General features: G+C 35.3%; 1 protein-coding gene across 1 annotated transcript; it reads left to right on the top strand.

Annotated features, from left to right (window-relative positions):
- The first annotated feature begins 288 nt into the window (after window positions 1-288).
- uros (uroporphyrinogen III synthase) lies at window positions 289-23,019 on the top strand. The gene is made up of 10 exons (XM_028795284.2): window positions 289-456; window positions 1,015-1,096; window positions 1,180-1,263; window positions 5,110-5,206; window positions 13,204-13,278; window positions 15,377-15,451; window positions 15,606-15,689; window positions 19,673-19,758; window positions 20,168-20,266; window positions 22,698-23,019. Exons 2-10 carry the CDS (start codon window positions 1,034-1,036, stop codon window positions 22,818-22,820), a joined length of 786 nt encoding a protein of 261 aa, XP_028651117.1. The 5' UTR covers window positions 289-456; window positions 1,015-1,033; the 3' UTR covers window positions 22,821-23,019.
- The last annotated feature ends 109 nt before the right edge of the window (window positions 23,020-23,128 follow it).

Here is a 23,128-nt window from a genome sequence, read left to right as displayed (position 1 = left end):
TGAATGCGCAGACATGTTGGCTCTACCCCAGCAGTTGCACGCCTTCTGCGGGAAAATTAGGCATTAACAGAGCCGTAATGGCGATAGATTGTTATATTCCTTTCTCAATGAAGGGGTGGAAAAATAAGGAGAGGTGTATGTATGAAGACATATGACCATCCTTCATATACAAAAATGTTTCAAATGTAAATTATGAATGTTTTGTTTTGACTATTCTTCGAGAGTAATTAGTATATCACGCAATAGGAAGGAACTTGTTATGTTATCACTTGGAATATCCCAACTTTAAAATTCCCTTTGACCTTTAACCTTGTCATCGAAACTGTAGAATCTGTAAACATCATGAGTAGATTTCAAATCTGTGAAAGTATGTAAGAAAATAAACGTCCTTGTGCAATTCCTGAGGGCTATTGTCTTCTTGTATGTGTAATTTTTGATGAAACGTTAAAGTTACAGGTTTGTTAAACGTTTTCTGTTTTCATTGTTTTCTAATATCAGTTATAATAGATGCACACAAAAGCATGGCCAGTTGGATTTGGCAAAGAAAACCGTTCTTTACAATTTATTTATTTGCACCGACATAGTGCATGTAAACCTGCTTATACATGTAAATAGAAACTGTGTGACATTTCTCCTGGATGGCAGCTGATGGATTTGTGGTTTTACTCACTTTAGTTTCAGTGGCTCCTTTTTACAATCGGCGCCGTAAACCCAGTTATAATGTAGAGAAAATATAACAGTTGCGCGAATACACATTGATAGTACGTATTAACTTTTACATGCATATATAATTTTTTATTTTCAGTTCTTTGTGGCATTTTATCACTGATATTAACATTTTCTAGGTGCTAATCTCCATTAAACTGCAGAGCAGAACCAGTCTTATCAGCGCTCCCCAAATCCAGGGTTGTTACTAGTCATTACTTGCTTAGTCACTCCTGTTAACTCCTTTCTCCATTCGTGTATTAGAAAAGTGCCGAATGTGACAGGTTTTTCATTTTATGCTTTATTCAGGATCGTGACAGAAGGCAGAATGAAGGTCCTTTTGTTAAAAGATCCCAAGGATGGAGACAGCGGTCCAGACCCATATATTAAGGTTTACAGTTAACGTAAAAACATACTTTTAATTGTGTAAATTGTCTAGGTGTTTTGATTTAACTGTTTCTTCATTTATTTCAGGAATTAGAGTCTCGGGGGCACACAGCTACTTTGATCCCGGCCTTGTCTTTTGAATTTGTATCTCTCAACATATTTTTAGAAAAGGTAAGTAATAAAAAACACTAGTCTGGTTATTAAACTTTGATTTGAAATATAGACCCCATGTACTTTGTCCATTTGGAAAGATTGATTTTCATTTTATTCTGTCTTCCTACTTTATTTAGTTATTTGATAGTTGAAACACAGTCAAACTAGAGTTTTGTATGTGCTGAAAAAAATTACATATTCAACACTTAACCATTGGTTACAATTTCCCTCATTTTTGCTTTGTCCATATTTCATATGTAGGTAAATAATAATAGTAATTCTTTATGTTTAAATAGCACTTTTCTCACTGACTCGGCGCCCTCTGTGCAGGGAGAACCAGGGAAGCGAACCCACAAGTCTTTTCATGAAAAAATAGACTTCAATGTAAATGGATCTTTTGGTACCCCTAGAAATTGTTTTGAGCAATTTTGTAATGAATGTCTTCTTTATGTTTTTGCATCTGACATAAAATTTTTTATTGCAACTATAGCTTTATAATGAAGGACCCGTTTCTTATTCAATTTTATGGGCAACATACACTTGTTTAGTCTGAAGACGTTTTGGTTAAACACCAACTATTGATCTAGGAGTTTTTACAGTTCATAATTTTTAAAGCTAATACTAATAACAGCCAGTCTGCTGCTTAGAAATTCACAAAATTTGGCAAATTCATTTTGAACTTTGAAAGACTTTTGTGAATTTTGACTTTAATCTATATCTCAGGGGTTTAGCTTTAAAAGTTAAATTTTTAAACACCATAGTCACAGCAGACAAGTTCTAATTGCAAAGAAACATTGATTATGTTATGTTTTAATTTAATTACCATGATTTATTTGCCTTTACAGCTGGATAAAATGTGAAATATAACTTTCAGTGGTATTATATCTTGGATAAAGGTTGGTAATTTCACATCATAGACCAGTGTGGTGTCGTGATTTAGGCTTTGGACTTAGAACTTTGAGGTTGTTGCTTCAAATCTTGATACTGACCCTGTGTGACCCTGAGCAAGTTGCTTTGCCTGCCTTTACTCCAATTGGAAAAAACTAAAGAAATGTAACCAATTGTATCTCATATGTTGTTAAGGCTTGGTTAAGTAAATCTATAATAATTCATTCACATGTTGCGTGCATGGAGAAAGTCATGTGCTAGCCACATCAGCTTTGTAGTGTTGATTTGTGTCTCATTCATTTAAATATGATTTGTAAAATCAATAAAGATAGGAATCACCACATTGAAAATACAGAAGGCTTGAAAATTCAGAATCCGACTAGTTCTCAAGTATAGATGTCTATTTGGAGAAACAGACCATAGAAATATTTTTAATATGTGTCAGTTATGAGAAAATTCAGTACTTGTGTACTAAAACTAAATGGACGGTAGTGAAACCAAACCTTTTTTTATCCCAATAAATATGTTACAAATTCGTCAAAACACTTCTGTTTCCCTTTGTCATGCCGTCCATCTGTTTGGTACACAAGTACTGAAAATTCTTAAGAGATACAAGTATGTAACCAGTATTGTATATTTTTATTTTTGACAAAGACATGCTGTTCATGATTGCAATAGAGAAAGTGGAGTTTGTGATGCTCCTGAAAATTCGATGTATTACTTCATTCTCCAAAACACCACTGCCTTGGTTGTACATTACATGCTAGGAATGGTAGCTTGGCTACTGAACTAATGTGCATTATCATGCTAACACTGTTGACTTCTTGTTGAATTGACATTTTCTGCACCCTACTGTTTGTTGCTGATTACTTTTGATGTTTATATTTTAAGAGTTTGCAAAAGGTGTACTTTTTGGCCATTACACTGATGACGTAATCTACCAGTGACTTTTTTAAACTAGAAAGAGGGATTGTGCTAGGCAATCATAAGGTTGCCGGTTCGAATCCCGTAAATGCCAATAGGGACTCTGCTCTGTTGGGCCCTTGAGCAAGGCCCTTAACCTGCAATTGCTGAGTGCTTTGAGTAGTGAGAAAAGCGCTATATAAATGCAAAGAATTATTATTATTATTATACAGACAAATCTCAACCTCCCACAGCACAAAAAAATCTCAGAATCGTTGATCTAGGCAGAAGTCTTGTCACTAGCTGATTGAAGTCTTCCTGGTTGGTATAGGGGGGTATAATGCAAGTCTGATTTGCTTAAAAAATACTGAGATAATGGACTCAGTTTAGGCATTGAATCATGTCCTGTACTTCTGCAGGCTGAACACTGAATTAGTCTTTTTATCTTGGAGCAATGCTTCATCTTAAATGTGTATAATTTTTATGTTATTGAAGATGAATCTAACTAAGGAAATCAAAACTAATATTCTGAATGAGTAGCTTGCTGAATGTGATTCATTTGTGATGACTTCATAAATATGAAATATCTTACACATCCTAGGTTTAAATTTCAGAACGTCAGGTAAATAATATTAAGGCCATCAAAGCTATAGCCGTGTTTAAGTTACAGCACAGAGGGTAAACCACACAAGTGCTTGTGACTTCATGACTAGAGAAAATACACAAAGAATCTGTTTTCATCTTAAGAGAAAAAATCTTGTTAATCAGAAAAATCACAGCAGTTTCAAAAAGAAGGCATCTAAACTTGAATCATTTTTTTTCTATCAGATTGCAGTTAGCAAAAGTTGTTTTTTGACAATGTGTTTTTTTTTTTAAGTTGTCCTTCTTAAAACCCATAACTTGTAAAAAGTCAAATTTCTATTCCTATCAACATTTCTCTTACGTTGGTAGCAACACTGTCATAGGTGGCAGTACTCTATCCTGAAGCACGGTGTGTATGTGTATTTTTTTTTTTTTGCAATACATTAATGTTAGTATATAAATGGATAGTATCACAATTGTTAGTATTGCTTCCTGAATTTGAAATTAAGCCCAGTCTTAGTCTTGGGATTTTAGCATATCCTCACCATTTCCAAATGGTTTTCCAGTTTCTTTCCCATCCCAAAGGTATACTGTACATAGTGTAGTTGTACATGTTGGTATCTGTAAATTGACCCTGTGTCTGAGGGGGCACGTGAAGGGAGTATTCCTTGTCATGTATTGGTTTGGTAGACACACTGGTTTTCTGAATTGGACCTGATGCCTCCTGGATGGTTTCCTGCTACAATATCTGTGACGCTGTAATGGCGTAAGTTGGTTAGAATAAGGCTGTGATCCCAAGATTTCTTTATCTTTAATATTTGTTTTATTTTATTATAGAGTGAAATAACATACACATACTAATTTTGTTATGTGTGTTAAACTATTAAATTGAGTAGACCTTTGAAACATTTCTGTATTTCTGGAGTATTACATTTATTCCTTGATAATCATCAAATGAAGATCAAAAAGAATGATATATAAAGGAATAATTATGTGATCATTTGAAATTGTTATCCTAGCTTTACTAAAGATACATACTTACTCCAATGATTGGTTGTTCTAGATACGCTGCACAAACATCTTTACAATGCATCAATATCTGTCCAGATAGAACATTTCCCATCCTTTCTAAAAGACATTCTCTAGTGCCTCTTAAATGTGTGCTGTCATTCCTATAAAAAATTCAGACTTTCTAGGGCTTCAGCTTGAAATAGGTTGAATGCCTAAGACCTAACTCCTTACTGTTTTCTTGATTTACTAATCAACTACATCCTCTTTCAGCTCTGTTAATAACCTTGACCTCATACTTAATAGGGGCACACTGTACAAGGCTACTTAAAACTTGCCCCACAGGAACTATATCCCTCTGCTGTACAAAATGACTTCTTACTTGATTTGGCTTGAAAAGATAAATGGTTTACTGCTAACCTATAAAAAAAAATGTTCATTTTACATATATTGGTGACATTGTGTCCATTTTCTGCTGTTTAGCTTTCACACCCTGAGAAATATAATGGTTTAATTTTTACAAGTCCGAGAGCAGTTGAAGCTGTACAACTCAGTTTAAAAGAAAATGATTTCAGAAAAGGTGAGTGGATTTCTGTTGATATCATTGTTAGTTTAAGCAGATAAAACCAAATTTATTTTAGAAATAACATTAGATGTAGTATTTAATTTTGCTGTAGATATGATATTTGAATTTTTTCATTGGTAAAATTTGTACAAGTGTTTTTTAAGAAAAAAATATATGTTTAAGCATCTCCAATCTTCATTCTACATATTTTCTAAAGTCCTACTACTACTCCTTGGTGGCACGATGGTGCAATGGTAGCCATGCAATAAGGAGACCAGAGTTCACAGCCTAGGTCCTTCCTGTATGGAGTTTGCATGTTCTCCCCGTGTTTGTGTGTGTTTCTACCGGGTGCTCCACGTTCTTTCCACAGTCCAAAAACACGCAAGATAGGTGGATTGGCAACTCTAAATTGGTTATTGTGTGTGCATGTTTGTGAAGGACTGTTGCCCTGTTTTGGGGATTGTTCCTGCCTTGTGCCCTATACTTGCTGGGATAGGCTTCAGCCTCCAAAACCCTGCTCCCTCCATGACCATGGCCATGTCCAGGAATAAGCAAGCTTAGAATATGGTATGGTACTAATATTCCATTATCATATGTTTTGGGCATTTTAATACTGATCCTGCAAGAGAGTAGTGGCTTAAAATTTTTTCATAAGTTTTTTTATTCAACAATCATTTATTTTGATTAACAGAACATGCTGTTTATTTGATTTTGTCTGTGACACAAATTTCCTTCTGCATTTATATTTATGTGTAGGAATGTTCTACACATTTGTTTGTAGTATTAGATCCCTCATTTTATTTATTTATTTTTTTCTGAAGAGCTTCAGTAATTAATGTTAAACTTGCATATGTGAAAATGTTAACAAGTTGCTGAATAGGTTTAATTTTAATGTAATTAAAAGTACATTTTATTAGTTTCTGAAATCGCAGACAGAGAACCATGGCAAGGTGTAAAATTACTTTTTAAGAACACGTGTAACAGATAATTTGACTTTTTTTTTATATACTGTGTTGCAACATTTGGAACTCTTATGTGCACAAGACTAGGTTACAGTTATTCACAAATGTTTCATTGTAAAGCTTTTTTGAAAAACATTTTGACTGAGTGTTAGTATGGGAGTGTCTGTGAGATTGCCCTGCAGTGGTCTGATGCCTCATCCCAGGTTAATTCCTTCCTTGTTGCTGCAGTTGCTGAGATATGCTCCAGCTCCCTGTAACCCTCTATGCGGTTAAGGGGATTGAATGTTGTGATCAGAGGGATTGCTTCATTCACACAGTGTATACTGATAGCATTTACATCTGCTGTGTTGTCAGTGATATTAAGTACTTTATTTCTTGGAGCTATAAACAAACTGTACACAAGCTGTAAAATATGTGGTGTAATTAATTGTATTTAATGCTGGTACACACACCTTGTGTTTTGAAAAATGACTTGCATCACCAGCAGTTTTTTAAATGAACCATTACGGCCACTCTAAGTACATCCAGGACAGTATGTTAGCCAGTTAAGATAAATAATAATGTCACATGCTCTCATATCACTTTTTCAGATTGGATAAGGATCCTTTATTAGATTAATTATACACTGCCTTAGCTGAATGTTTGAACATTCCTGAAATTTTTCTTCTTCCAGTCCTGGAAAAAGTGTTATTTTTAAATATACATCACTGATATGAAAGCTCCCTACTGAATAAGCATGCTACTAAGAGGTGGTACTAAGAGATGAAGCAAAATGTATTTGTACGGTGAAGGAGCACAGATATCTGTGATATTCAATGCTTCTAAAAATAATAAATAAAAAGATGTGAAATCTTTATGGTAATACAGATATCGTTTTTTTTATTAAAAAAATCAAAATGGATAGTTACTACGGACTCTACAGTGCATCTTTGGTTTGGTACAGTTAGAATATTATATGAAGGTTTAATAATAATAATAATTCTTTACATTTATATAGTGCTTTTCTCACTGCTCAATGCACTTCAGTAAATGGGAATCCACTTCAGCCACCACTAATGTGTAGCATCAACCAGGATGATGTGACGGCAGCCATTATTGCGCCAGTATGCTCACCAAACATTAGCTGTTATGCAGTGAAGTGATGAGAGTGAGAGCCAATTAGAAACGGGATAATTAGGACGCCAGAATGACTAGGCCTTGGTGGGCAATTTTAGCCTGGATATCGGGATACACCCCACTGTATATGAAGGATGCCCCGGGATCTTTTCTGACTACAGAGAGTCAATACCTTGGTTTTACATCTCATCCGAAAGACAGTGCCATTTTTACAGCACAGTACTGTATTACAATTACTGCACTGGGGCATTGGGATCCACATTCAGACCACAGGGTATGCGCCCACTTCTGCCCTCACCAACATCTCAGCTGCCCAAGCTTTTCCTAGGAGGTCTCCCATCCAAGTACTGGCTGGGTGAGGACATGATTAGTTTTAGGTGGATGACCTGTTCTGAAGTGTATGTGGTATGGCTTCTGGTTTATGTGCTACTGCTTCACATTGCACATGTCAAAAGGATATTTGTTTTATAATTCCAATTGAATATGCCCAGTGTTGAGTGATCCGCCTTTAATTTATGTAGCACCCTCCGTGCATTTGGAAAATATTTACAGAAAGCAGTTTCACAGACATGCATAACTACACAAAGGCATATGATCACTGTGTCAGCATGAGTGACTTTGACTCTATAACCATGTGCTGTCAAGTCTAGAAAACTGGCCAACATGATGTTTTGTTGTCTGCAACATGCAGTTGGCAAGCATTTTTAGGTTCATAAAGTTCAAGTATGCTTTGTTATAAATGGAGCAACTGGAGAGGAGTGATTACAAATTAAAAGTTAAACTCTTTAATTGGATATCTTTCTTGGTTGCTGGTATCCAGATAGATAGATAGATATTTTATTAATCCCAAGGGGAAATTCACCAACATGTTTTAGATTTGCCAGAATGAAAGGCACCTTTCAGTCATAGCTTCATGTAGGCAATGTACCTAACTGACTCCCTTTGCCTTTTGAGTGGTGAACTTCAATAGCCTTTTCACATTTTGTCACTCTGTGACACCAAACAGATATAGTTGCATGTGAACACAGTCCCCTGGTCTTGTTCCAGGAGGTTCTGTTTTACTATTTGAGTCATTATAGGTGTTGAACTTGGTATTCATTTTTGTCTCTCCCCTCCCATTAGATCCGTCTGTCAAGGGCAACCATACTGGTTACAAAGTTTCCTAAAATGTGGGACACTGCCAGGTAAAATTTTCTCGGCCACACCAAGCTCACAAGCATGGTAGGGGACATCAGACTTTAAAAAAAACAGCATTTCATAAAATCTTGTCAGAAGTATTTGGGATTCAACTTTCACATCAGCTTAAGTCACCAGTAGATGTTTAATAGGAAGTAAGGCCAAAATGTGCCATACCATGAGAGTGTATATTTCTTTATGTGCTCTAGCAAACTGTAGTGTAAGTCAGCTGTGGGCTTGATTTCTAAATACAGTTTGTGAAAAACTTATAGGAAAAACATGTAATGGGGCTCTTTGGTAAGTTAACATAATGCAAATCTCTACTGTTCTTGCCATGGATTATCCAAAAAACACTATGTTCAAACCTAAAACTGCTCATAAGTATACCTGGTACCAGATAACTGTGAGCCAAAGATCAGCAATTGGTTTTGTTCTAGTATGCTAATGTTATATTTATGTAACAGTGGACCAACTCTTTGGCCTTGAACAGATACTTTAGGGGTTATGGTAGCATACTTAATATTCAGTCAAAGCTGTTCAGTGTGTGTTTTTGTATATGGTAAACTACAACAAATGATGCTTCTTGTTTCTTCTTCAGTTCATAAATTTCATGGACAGGATATCAAGACATACTGTATGTATTTGTAGAATATCCAGTTTGAGGAAACTAAGGGTTGCATGTGGATTATTGGCTTCATCAGACTGTGATCTGTGACTTGCACAGTTAAAGGCTGAGTGTGATATGAGAATTGGCACTGCCTAATCTGGGTCATGGTCCTTTTCCAAAAAATAGTGGCATGTTTCCTGCAGATAATGGGTGGGTAGCTACCCATTGTTGAGGCAAACGGGTGCCTTGGGGTTCATGAGAGAGGATAGAGGTCATCATCAGAGTGAACAACAAATTGGTGCAGCAGTTTTACAAACATGTTGCATCAGACTGTGGTAACATGAAAAAATCTGTTGATTACCAGCCGTTCTTCATTAATGTCCTCCCCTATAGTTACAAGCCCTGCCCAGTATAGTGATAAAAAGAATGAGGACATAAGTACTAGCAGCCTAAATGAGGTCCCCCTACAGCACTACTGTGTGCGCTTTCAGTGATAGGTTGCAGAGAGAAAAATAAACTGAATAATTAAAAAATAATGAAAAAATAGAAATTTTAATTATTTAAATAACTGATACTGAATGTTTATTTTTTAATTATTTAATTTAAATTAAAAGTAACATTTTAATTAAAATATTTACTTACATGGTAGGTCACTTTAAAAGTTTTCCGGTATTTTGGTTTAATTTATTTGAAAGCAGTTATATTGACAATCTTAAAATGTTTATATAACTAAAGAAAATATTAGTGCCCTGTACCAATTTACCATTTTCTAGAAATGAAATTATATGGTTCAGTGGTTTAAAAAATGCCTTTCAGTTTTAACCATTAGTTTTACATTTCATATGCCAGCTCCGTGTAAGAATACGTTTATGAGCCTAAATGATTTGAATAGAGTACAACATTTATACTAAAACTGTTTTCACTGACCTGTTAAAGTTATATTACTTTATTGCAAATATATCTGAATTGTTTGTATTAGAAGAACTTCGAAATTGTCATTCACGTTTTTGTCTTGTGCCTTATGTTATTTTCATGCCTTTTTAATTTTAAAAGGAGTTTAACAAATACCATCCATCCATCCATTTTCCAACCCGCTGAATCCAAACACAGGGTCACGGGGGGTCTGCCGGAGCCAATCCAAGCCAACACAGGGCACAAGGCAGGAACCAATCCCGGGCAGGGAGCCAACCCACCGCAGGACACACACAAACACACCCACACACCAAGCACACACAAGGGCCAATTTAGAATCGCCAATCCACCTAACCTGCATGTCTTTGGACTGTGGGAGGAAACCGGACCGCCCGGAGGAAACCCACGCAGACATGGGGAGAACATGCAAACTCCACGCAGGGAGGTCCCGGGAAGCGAACCCTGGTCTCCTAACTGCGAGGCAGCAGCGCTACCACTGCGCCACCGTGCCACCCAGCAAATACCATATTTGTATAATTTTTTCTTGGTCAGTTGCTGTTTGTTGTACTTGTAGAAACAATCCAACCCAATTTATATGAATTTATAACTCAATTTACCTGAATTGCGGTTAATGAAATGTCTGGTTTTGTCATTGATAATTATATTTATTTTGCCATACTATTTTACATTCTGGTTAACACAGTTTTAAACTTTTATTGAAAAAGCTTTTTTTTTAAGCCTTGTACACTGAAACTAATAGTTAATCTGAAATGCATTTTTTTAAACTGCTTGTACAAGCTTCAGTGCTTCCTCTCTCCTCCTCCTCCTTTTTAACTGTAGAAGCTAATGTTTATTCAGATCTTTATGTGATTAATCTAGTTTGGAACAAAAATGTAAGGTTTTTAGTTAATAGTGCTAAAAATATTCTGAACAGTCTACCCATCCCAGACTTTTTATAGCTTTTTGTGTGAAATTTCATGTATTTAATTAGGATTTGATCAATGCAGTCAATTGTATAACATTGAAGTTATAACACAATATCAATATATATCACATATAATAACACTATTAACACTAATTTTACAAATCCCATATCAACTGGCATATAACAAAGATGTGCATTGATTTTGTTATTCCAACAAATGGCAGTTTATTGCTTCAAATGTTTGAGATGTACCATTTGCTAGAATCAAAAATGCAATGCATTGTATTACTACATGTAATACAAAATACAGTCCAATGGACCGTGCATTGCAAATTTTAACACTGAGGTATGTGTTGATTACATAGATTTTAACCCGTCTTAGATGGGTAGTACAGCTTGTGTGTGTGTGTGCCTGCCTTCTTTTTATTTTGAATATGTCATCCTTTTCCTCTTTACCAGATTCCTAGTTGTGTTACACAATGTAATTTGGCATCATATTGTTGTACAAAAGAACATTTTGCTAAATACAATTGTGAATCAAAATTAAGATTTTTTTTTTAAACTGTGAATGATATATAATAAATGTTTATATAACCAAGGCACTAGTGAAACCTAAAATGTTTTGTGTATTTGTGAAGCAAGTAAAGCAATTAAACTACAAGCAGGGATGTGGGAAAGATGAGCTGGAGTGTTTTTGCCAGAAGCCAAAAAGATAAGCATGGCACAAATGTGAATCTGTCTATACTTAAAAAAACAGGCAAACAGTGAAGTGTTGTGGTGGTAGTGCTGTGGTGTGCAGTTTGTTTTCATCAGCAGGTACTGAGCATCTGGTTAAAACAGAACTAGGAATGGATGGATTCTCAAGCAAATGCTGCAAGAGTGCATATTTCAGTCTATGTAAAAACACTGAAGGTTAGGTGAAAGTTAGTCTTTCAACATGACAGTAATCCCAAACACAAGGCCAGACTAATCTTAGAATATCTCAAGGACAAAAAGGTGAATGTATTACAACTGCTAGATGGGGCATTATTTGAAAATTGCAGTGAATAAGTGTCCTTAAACTAACTTGAACAACTTTACCTGGAAGAATTGGCCAAATTAATTACTGAACATTGGGCAACATCCATCCATCCATCCATTGTCCAACCCGCTGAATCCGAACACAGGGTCACGGGGGTCTGCTGGAGCCAATCCCAGCCAACACAGGGCACAAGGCAGGGAACCAATCCTGGGCAGGGTGCCAACCCACCGCAGGACACACACAAACACACCCACACACCAAGCACACACTAGGGCCAATTTAGAATCGCCAATCCACCTAACCTGCATGTCTTTGGACTGTGGGAGGAAACAGGAGCGCCCGGAGGAAACCCACGCAGACACGGGGAGAACATGCAAACTCCACGCAGGGAGGACCCGGGAAGCGAACCCGGGTCCCCAGGTCTCCCAACTGCGAGGCAGCAGCACTACCCACTGCGCCACCGTGCCGCCCCATTGGGCAACACTTAATACATATTAACTCTAAAAGTCTTCATTGCTACAAAAGTTAGCAATCCAAAATACTAATGTGTGAGTAACGAATACTTGTGCAAACAGCATGTTTCCGTTTTTCCGTTTTTTTTTCCCTAAAATGAAAGAATGATAATAATCAAAAAGTAAAGTTGAATTTGGGCATATTCGTTTGAACTAGCAATATACTGGTGTAACTGGTAGCTTATGGAGTGTTTTTAATATGAGTGCCTGATTTTCATCAATCCCAGCACATGTTGTTTATGTTTATTTTGTGCCCTTTAATCATCAAGAGTGTAACAAAATTCCTTGTTAGTTGTTCCTTATAACCTGGGTCAGTCTATCCATCTGAAATTCTGAACTTGCACAATTAGTTTCCAATTTGCTAGAAAGCAAAGCATCTTCCTGCAAAGCTGTGTACAACAACCAAACCTGTATTTGGTCACATCATTAGTAGAGCTTACTCATGCACGCAACCACACTTGTTTCCACATTGTAACTTAACAAACTAGCCTAATACCTTGCCTTAGGACTTTGAAAAGATAAAGGAGTCTTTAGAGAAAATCCTTAGAGATTGGAGGGAGACCATACAAGAATAAATTGAATGCTACATGTAAAAGAGGCATTCTAAATTGGAAACAAGAACTCTTGACAGTTTTGTGGTGTAGGCTAACTGCTGCATAATTCTGTTTAAAACAAAATGTCATATACAAACAATGTTACTGTCTACCCCATACTGTATCCATCTCCTATTGTAACATTAAATAAACTTGGTTTTATGTAACTACAGTGGTTTTTTTTGCAGAATGGATTGAAAATCTAAAGGAACAGTGGAACACAAAAAGCATATATGTTGTAGGAAAAGCAACAGCAACTCTGGGTAAGTTTAGGATAAAATATACAGTATGGCATTATTAAGTTACATAGTTTACCTATTATTACTTTATTATATTACATTTATATTTCAATTCATTTATAAGTATACACAAATTTAAAAGTTTAAAAAGAGCTCTACAGGGTGTGTAGTCCTCAACTTCTAAACAAAGTGGTAAATTGTAAAAAGTATTATTTTGCTTTAAAAGGGAAGTATACATGATACACATGTCAGAGCAAGCTCTTTGATTAATGTGGTATAACTAGTTTTTATAAGTGTTTTGTACTTTTATTAGAGGTGGTGTTAAATCTAAAAAAAACGAACAAAGTGTAAATATGCCTGCACACAGCACCTGATAACAAAAGTATATTAGGAAATTATAAAATCAGAATCCCTTTATATGTCCAAGGAAAATATTCAGTGCATTTTGAAATATGTGCTGGACCATTAGCTGGCATCTTCAAAAAGACTCTTTAAACACTCCATTTATACATCAGTGTTTGATGCAGTCCAGATAATTTGAAGTGCTGATCATGAAATTGTTGGCATGTTTATCTATCTTCAGTCACCTCCCACAAAATTAATGCAGGTATCAAATTTACTTCTCTAAAAGTAAGCTCAAGATCTTTTAAATTTTAAGGTCCTTGAGTCAATAAGTTATGAGTTTACAGCTGATATGTTCTTTTTGCCTATAGTATTAAAGTAAAAATATCCAATATACATTTGTCTCATACACAACTACCAGCACTAGAAATTTGCACTCAAAGGTCAATTCACGCCTACAAACTCACTTATTGGGAAGTGCATATTATAAGGAAAGGCGACAACATTTTGGTATATTGTGCTAGTCCCTGGGTTTGGTGGATTCACTCAGTCAGTCATTATCCAATCTGCTATATCCTAACACAGGGTCACGGGGGTCTGCTGGAGCCAATCCCAGCCAGCACAGGGCGCAAGGCAGGAACAAACCCCGGGCAGGGCGCCAGCCCACCGCAGGGCACACCAAGCACACACTAGGGACAATTTAGGATCGCCAATGCACCTAACCTGCATGTCTTTGGACTGTGGGAGGAAACCGGAGCACCCGGAGGAAACCCATGCAGACACGGGGAGAACATGCAAACTCCACGCATGGAGGACCTGCAAAGCGAACTCGGGTCTCCTTACTGCGAGGCAGCAGCGCTACCACTGTGCCACCATGCCGCCAAGAGTGATATGTATTTATAACAATATATGAAATTAAAGACCATAAAACATTGAATTGTAAATCTGGTATGGAAGTGGAATGCCTGACGCATTAAGCAGGGAAGAGATGTATCTGGTAGTTGTTTTATTATTAAGTCTGTTAAATGTGCAGTATGAAAAACAATATGAATTGTTAATGATAGAATTTTTTTACTCAAATTATTCTCAGTAGTACTTATATTCATTATAAAGAGTATTATACAAATACATTGTTGGTTTCACTTTTGAAGAATTCCTAGTAGTGAAGTATTTGCTCATGTATTTGCAATAAGCCAACACTTTGTTCTTCTAAGACAATTGCATCCTGTTAGACCCAGGCCTAGTGATTAATGCTGCTTTAATTTGCATAGAAATTGGCTTGTCATCATTGGCATTTAGCTGTTTAGTTTTCTGTTGACTGCTGCTGTTTGGTGATGTCAATATCTTGTTTTGACAGTATCAAGCTCTAACACTTTTTAGATTTACAACATGCGTAAGCCTGTAAGTCTTTTGATTCTGAGTTGTAAAAGGTTTGTTTGTCTTGTTGTTCTTTGAAAGTGAGAATGCTGTAAACATTGCACTGTTTAACTTTATTTTGTTCTGTAAGAAAACTGAGAAACTGGCACTGTAGTGAAGAAGTGTGACAAAGTATTACTTGTTCCTATAAATGTTAATGGTGCTATGCAGCCTCTATTAGTATGATTTTGATTGGTTAATAAATAGGAAGGAAGTAAAAAAAATATATAAATTTGACACATTTATAATATTTGAGACAATGAACTTCCCAAATTCTATAGAATTTTTCTTTCTTCTTAATAATGGTATAATAATGAACTTAAATAAAATAAGTCTGGAAGCTATTTCTTTTTTGTTATTTTAGTTGGAGAGCTAGGTTTGACTCCACAAGGTGAAGATACAGGGAATGCAGAGACTCTTTCCAAGTATATCTGCAAAAGTAAGTTCTTAAATTCCATGAATTAAACATATAACAATTCAGACTGATTTCTGCATGATTGGGAAGTTCTTGGATGAAATGTGTTGGTATGCTTATTAAACTCTTTCATTGTACTGGTGAAAGATTTGAAAGATTATTACTTTTTTCTTTTCAGAAAAAGGAAGTATTTTGCTCCCTCTTCTTTTCCCATGTGGATCATTAAAAAGAGAAGTTCTGCCAAAAGCATTGAAAGAAAATGGTAATTTTTAAACAATTTCTAACCATTAAAAATGAATTTGTTTATTATTGATTAGAGAAGTTAATTCTTAGTAAAATGATGGAAACAAGCCATCATTCAATGTAGAACAGTATTTTGTTAGCATAGATTTACAAAATTACTCAATTTACTGTAGATAAAGGGAGCATGGCTGATGACCCTCCTTGTCTTCCTAGGTTATCAAATGGATTGTCAGAACCACTTGAGGCTTCCCAAACATCATTCTCCACTATGCTTATTAAACTCATTCTCCAATATGCTTTCAGTTTGCCAGTGACAATGCTGGCACCATTTTGGCCAACTGGCATCTGTTATTAACTCTGGCAACCTGCCTGCTATCATTGCACAGATTGCCTCTTTTTTAACTGTATATCCTTGCTCACCATTAATGACTACCTTTTGGTCTGCATATTACTGCCATAATTGGGATTAACTAACTTTAGGCCACAGTTACTTGTAGCAGCATCCACTATTGAAGTCTTGAACAAGGTTCTTCAGACTTATTGTCCCTAACTATATATAAGATGCAGGAGAAATTCTTCTGAAGATGCAAATTAACCTAGTCCTGATCGGATGCATCTTCCCATTCATACAAAAACACAATTATTACATGTTTAGACTACACAGATCTATTCAGGCTATGCAGACAGCTCATCACCCAGTGGTTATCATTTAATAGGTAAGAACCCGAGTATAAAAAATGTTGTCCCAAGTCAGATGGAAGAAGAAGTAAACTTGTCAGTAACCTTACGCTTGGACATGATGCTTGGTACGGCCAATGTAGGATTATCACAGGAATTTAATAACAACTCACTAACTAGATTGAAATCAGGCAGAATGGTTCTTCCAGCCTCAAACAACAAACTACTATTATCATTCTCCACACAGGCAATCTTGACAGTAAACAGTAGTCATTTAACATTTCTCTTATCTACCAATCCAAATTTGCATTATACTGCATGCAGCCAGGAGCATGTTAGTAACTCTATATTTGCTAGAGGCCTCTTCCATGGTTCAGCTTTAAAGTAGGAGAGACAACAAGTGTATCTGGCTGTACTCCACAATTGAACATGCAAGGTAATGCACATCATTATAGCGCCTCTCCTCTGCATTTTGGAGGTTTGTTGTAAAGCATAAGACACCATCATTTGAATGGGTTGCCACTATTACCTGGCACATGTAATGTCACAATTGCTGTTGCAATGAATAGTACAGACCATATAAATCTGAGGATTCAACCAGTTACAAAAAATAAGGTATCACATACAGCACTATAATGTCTGCCAAAGCTACTTTGTCTCAAAATAAATTAATATCAAGTTGGCCCAGGCTACCAAACCACAATATTTATTAGTCTCATCTTGGCATCACAGATTACTTTTGCATTAATGGAATGTCACTGGTTATGGTTAACAAAAGCAGCTTCTTCCTAGCTAGGTGCCACTATTGCATTATGAGTGCAATAAATTGCTCCAGTTACATTAGGAAAAACGGACACTGCTGCAAATTGCATTTTTATGTTAGCAAAAACATGTTATGTTTAATGTATGTACAACCACACATTATGTAGTGCATCGCCAGTTGGTCAGTGACTTGCAGCAAAGCGATGGAGTGAAGGCTTCGCTGATATAACCCTGGCCTATTGGCCAGTTCCCTGAGAAGTGACAACAGGTGGCCGATATAAACTGAAGAAAAATCCAAAATAGTTCCTTTGTGCAGATGGCCCTCTTCGTTGGCCCTCTTAAAAGGGAACTAAAATACAGCCTGTACATCATAGTTATCACTTTTGAGGTGTAGTAGGTTTGTCATGTCAATGCACATTCTAATAATGACTTGGTAGTATGATTTTATTATGTTCATGAGTTGTCATTGAGCTGATTTGGCTCCTTAGTTGATCAGGGGTGTCGTCGTTTCCCCAAATTCTCCAAAATATCCTGTAAAAATTGGGCTGAGTTGCAGTAAATAAATACACATTCTCTCCAATCAGGTTTTCTTTTATAAATCCCAACTTTTTTGTGGAAAGCTGTGTATGCCCATTTCAAGCTCCTTTTGAGTGCAGGCAAGTTTTATAAATCAGACCTCAGGTGCTTAGCAGCAACCAACATGCCCAGGGCCTGGCTTCTTGTGTTCTTCCTGGCATTCCTGTTCCTGATGAGGTTTTCTTTATTTTTGTTAGTACCATCATGAAAGGCCATCTTTTAAGTGGTTCTTTGTCTACTCTGGACAAGCTAAACAACAGATACCCTTCTCAGAGCCTAAAATGAGATATTCCTTTTAAATAACAACAACAACAACAACATTTTATTTATATAGCACATTTTCATACAAAAAGTAGCTCAAAGTGCTTTACATAATGAAGAAAAGAAGAATAAAAGACAAATAAGAAATTAAAATAAGACAACCTTAGTTAACATAAAAAGGAGTAAGGTCCGATGGCCAGGGTGGACAGAAAAAACAAAAAAAAACTCCAGAAGGCTGGAGAAAAAAATAAAATCTGTAGGGGTTCCAGGCCACGAGACCGCCCAGTCCCCTTTGGGCATTCTACCTAACATAAATGAAATAGTCCTCTTTGTAGTTAGGGTTCTCACGGAGTCACTTGATGCTGATGGTTATACAGACTTCTGGCTTTTAATCCATCCATCATTGTTGGAACATCATGGTGCTTTGGGTAGATGGTGGTGGCACAAGCCACCACCAATAGGACACCGGAAAAGGAAACAGAAGAGAGAGTAGGGGTTAGTACAAATTTTGAATGAATAGTTATTATAATGAATTGGATATACAGAGTGTCAGGATTAAATTACAGTGAAGTTATGAGAAGGCCATGTTAAAGTAATGTGTTTTCAGTAGTTTTTTAAAGTGCTCCACTGTATTAGCCTGACGAATTCCTACTGGCAGGCTATTCCAGATTTTAGGTGCATAACAGCAGAAGGCCGCCTCACCACTTCTTTTAAGTTTTGCTCTTGGAATTCTAAGGAGACACTCAGTTGAGGATCTGAGGTTGCGATTTGGAATATAAGGTGTCAGACATTCCGATATATAAGACGGGGCGAGATTATTTAAAGCTTTATAAACCATAAGCAGAATTTTAAAGTCAATTCTGAATGACACAGGTAACCAGTGTAGTGACATCAAAACTGGAGAAATGTGTTCGGATTTTCTTTTCCTGGTAAGGATTCTAGCAGCTGCATTCTGCACTAACTGCAAACGATTGATGTCTTTTTTGGGTAGTCCTGAGAGGAGTGCATTACAGTAATCTAGCCGACTAAAGACAAACGCATGAACTAATTTCTCTGCATCTTTCGATGATATAAGAGGTCTAACTTTTGCTATGTTCCTTAGGTGAAAAAATGCTGTCCTAGTGATTTTATTAATATGCGATTTAAAATTCAGATTACAATCAACGGTTACCCCAAATGTATTACCTGAAATTAAAATCTAGAGTACCTGTAGTGATTTACCAATTTTGTACTCCTGGCAATGTTGGAAAATTATTTGATTTATTGTATCATCTAATAAAATTTTATCAGTTGCTCAATAAATTATTTTTGAGATCACTAGGTGTACATTACATTTATTAGCTTATATTTTTTACACCTTTTACAACCAATACAATATCACTGTGAATGATCTAGATGTACCCCAGTGCAGTTAGATATTCTAAACAGATGTACTATATCATAATATTCAGAAATTTTTAAATTCCTGCTGATATACTGTAATTCAGGTACTACATTTATTGAGCTATTTGGGGTTCATAAAGGTTTTTATTATTTAAAATGTGTCCCAAACTTTTTATGTTCATGTGTTTTCTTGCTTGCTTTTAAAAGCAGTTCTGAAGTGTAATGCTTGCAAGCCATACCACTTTTAATTTTATTTTTCTTTATTGTTAATTTGATCCAAAATATAGTGGTTATTTCAAATATTGTAAAACATTTATCAGTAAATAATTTTAATCCTAATAGGTATCCCTTTGGAAAGTGTTACTGTTTATCAGACCACCCAACATCCTGATCTGCAGAAAGAAATGAAAAATTTTTTCTCTAAGCAGGTAGATTTTTGTGCAGTTTTATAAGAAACTCTTTTGTGTGTATTATGTCAGTATTTATCAATTTTTCTCTTCCCCACTTTATAAATAAATTGTACAAAGATAAAAAATGTCCATTTTGCAGAAATGAAATGTAATTCCATTAAACCAAAATGGCTTGCAATGTTCATTTACTAGCAACTTGTTTTATTAACTCAGAAATTACTGTTGGTGGCAACAGGCTTTACCTACTGTCTATATATGTAAACCTAGTTATATGTTCTTGCAGCACAATGAAATATATAAATTTAATTTGTTCTTTCTATTTTTAAATCTTGATGCTGTGATTTAAAAATACGTTTATTTGCAGCTGGAGTTTATTTATTTGCTGTTTTGCAACTTTAAAAACTTGTTCTTTCTAAATGTTTCACAGGGTATACCAGCAGTGATTGCATTTTTCAGCCCTTCTGGGGTTAAGTTTTGTCTAAAACATCTTCAGGGATTATATCCAAATTTCACTGACCAGATAAAGGTGAGTTTCAGGTGTGATGTCCAGAGCTCCCTAGCCATTAGCTATTTTTATCCCTCTTTATTTACAAGCATTGGATTTAGATTTAAATCCTTTTAATACAGTATAACTGATAATATTGTCCTATAGAGAATTAGTTTGTGACTTCCAACAATCCTTTACCAAATGTCATAATAATGAACAAAAGCACTTAAGGTATTACAGATTCTCTTGCTCCCCATTTTCTTTCTGTTGAAAGCATTGCAAGTTGGATATGTAAGCAGTCTCTTAATGTTTTGAATTATCACAATGTATAGCTAGCTCACAAAACACAACTATCATGTGATCAGTACTCAATGAATAATTATTTTCAGATTATTTCATAATGGCCATGAAATGTCCTAGGCATCTGATTAAAAATGTACAACTTAAAATAAGGAAAAGGTTCCCAGTCATGTTCATACTTTATTTTTGTGCTTCACAATTTTCATTTTTCATGAGATATTCTGTTGTGAAGGACTTTTAATTTACAGTATCTTACATAAAAAAGTTTTTGTTTCTCATGCAGCAGTTATTTTTGTTGCAGAATATAGTTACTCAGTTTTTATGTTGCTATATGCGGGCTAGAATTCATTTGATTAAACTTCTAATTACTCATTCTAATATGTAATATCACTAATTATTAGCCATTACAAATCATTTTTCATACTTAATAAAACTTGTTATATTTTATTCTCTATGTCCTAGCTTAAGATAAATTATTTCAGTTTTGTGTAGGTTAGAATAGAGAAGGAAATGTAATTTTATCTTGCAGAATGCTATTTTTTAATTGAAATGGTAATTATAGCTAATCTTTTTTCAGTTACCTTTATGGGTTTGTGTTTGCTCAATGAATACATTTTGTAAATGGAGTGTTAATTTATACAATTTCATTGATAATGTAAATGCAAAATAGCCATACTATATATAAAAAATAGATATCCTAGTGCTTATACCGTATGCTTGTGTTCTGCCCTGTATTTTATCATCATAAAAGCCACTCTGAAGAACCTTTAGCTGTAATATTAAAATCATTCATAATCTTTACTTGGTGCGTGCCTTTACCCAAGGCAATTAGCAAAAGAACCAGGGAAGGCAAAAGAAAATAAACCCCTGCAGAAATCTGAAATTTTATTGCAGTGGAGTAGCCATGTGCCACAGGCTACTTACAGCCTCTCACCTTGAAAATCTCTAAGTGCTGAGAGTTGCATATACAAATATACTGGAACGTGTAACAAGAGTTCAAAGCTAGTGTTGATTTACTATTCTTTAAATATTGTATTCTGTTTGGTGATGTTTTATTGCCAATTTCCTTGAGAAAATATTTGGATCATTTGGATTTTGACATGTGCAAACAGTGAGGTAAGGTTGTGAAGTGGTTAATACTAATACTATACAGCACCAGGGACTTGTCATTGGGTCTGGATTGAAGCCTCAAATCTTGTGCAGCTGGGTTAGGCTCTGGCTCCCAGTAACCCTTTACTAGTGAAAGCAGGATCAGAAAAAAGAGTGGAAGGGTATATGCTCAAAGAAGATTTTAGCTTTCAAATCACACCCATTCCCTGTCTATTCATGTGTGTTTTTGGTCATTTTAATTATTTCAAATTCACAAAAAAATGTAATAGTGATGCTTGTCACTTGATGCATTTTTAATTATATTTTTAGACATGATATTCAGTATATTGCTAGCATGCATTCATATTGAAGCTTTTATTTTTATTTCTCCTCACTCACTAATATTTGTACTAGATATTTGTAACTGAAATTTCTTAGGCTCACTGCATAAAATGCATCTTTTTTGTTGTTTTTATTTTACTGATTCAAGTTGATTTATTTTGGCATTATTTACCTTCAATATTCATTAGTAATATGCATCACACTCTTTTGATGAAAATAATCTACTATGCGTTTTTGTACCAGGAAAATATATTATTTTTCTATTATCCTTTTTCTGTGTCATTTTTATTTTCAATACTTCATCATTTGTTCCCAAACTTTGTTCTTGTCTTGAACCTTATGCCTGCACAGTAAACCTGCAGATAAAGTTTCTTCCTGATATCAACATGGCTGTTAGCCATTAGCTAACCAAACAAACTTTAGGAAATGAATGGTAACCCCTCATTTGAAAAACTTTTCAAGTACTGTTCATGGTTGTCTGCTAAACAGAACCTATGCACACTGATGCCCAAGTAAATTAAATATTTATGTTTGGAGAATGGAACAGTAAATTGCTACAAAAGTGACAAACAAGGTGCACATGTGACACAACTGTAAGATGTTTATGATGTATCCTCTTCACTGTTATTGAAGTGCAGAAACACTTTTCCTGCTAATTCTTTCATGAATTGTGATTGTAATCTTTGTATGTATAAATTGTATGTTTGCTGTAAACACTAAACCTCACTGCTTTTACTAGTTTGCAGCAATTGGACCAACCACGGCTGATGCCCTAAAAGCAGAAGGTTTAACAGTCAGTTGCACAGCTAAAAGGCCCACAGCACAGGACCTGGCAGATGGGATTTCAGACATTCTTCAATAAATTGGGGATGTAGTGCAGTAATTCAGTTTTGGTAAAGAGAAATCTAGCATTTCTGAAAGAAAATGTAAAGATAGAATCACTTGTAAAATCAGGAATTATATAAACTCAGACAATAGTTATATTAAGTAGATGTTTTCAAATTTCTGTAAAAAATATATTAGTGTTGTATGAATTACTATATTAAATATTCATTTCTATATGATTGTAATATTTGCTATCAGTTGTGTTCAAGAAATACGTCTTTATACTGTTTGTAGAAGAATCTAGAAAAGGAGCATTATTGCTAAAGTATACATCAGAAAGTAAAC

This window comes from Erpetoichthys calabaricus, chromosome 2 (genome assembly GCF_900747795.2).
Source record: "Erpetoichthys calabaricus chromosome 2, fErpCal1.3, whole genome shotgun sequence".
Lineage (NCBI taxonomy): Eukaryota > Metazoa > Chordata > Cladistia > Polypteriformes > Polypteridae > Erpetoichthys > Erpetoichthys calabaricus.
Note: the sequence above shows the minus strand (reverse complement) of the source record. Positions and strands in the feature narration are given on the sequence as shown.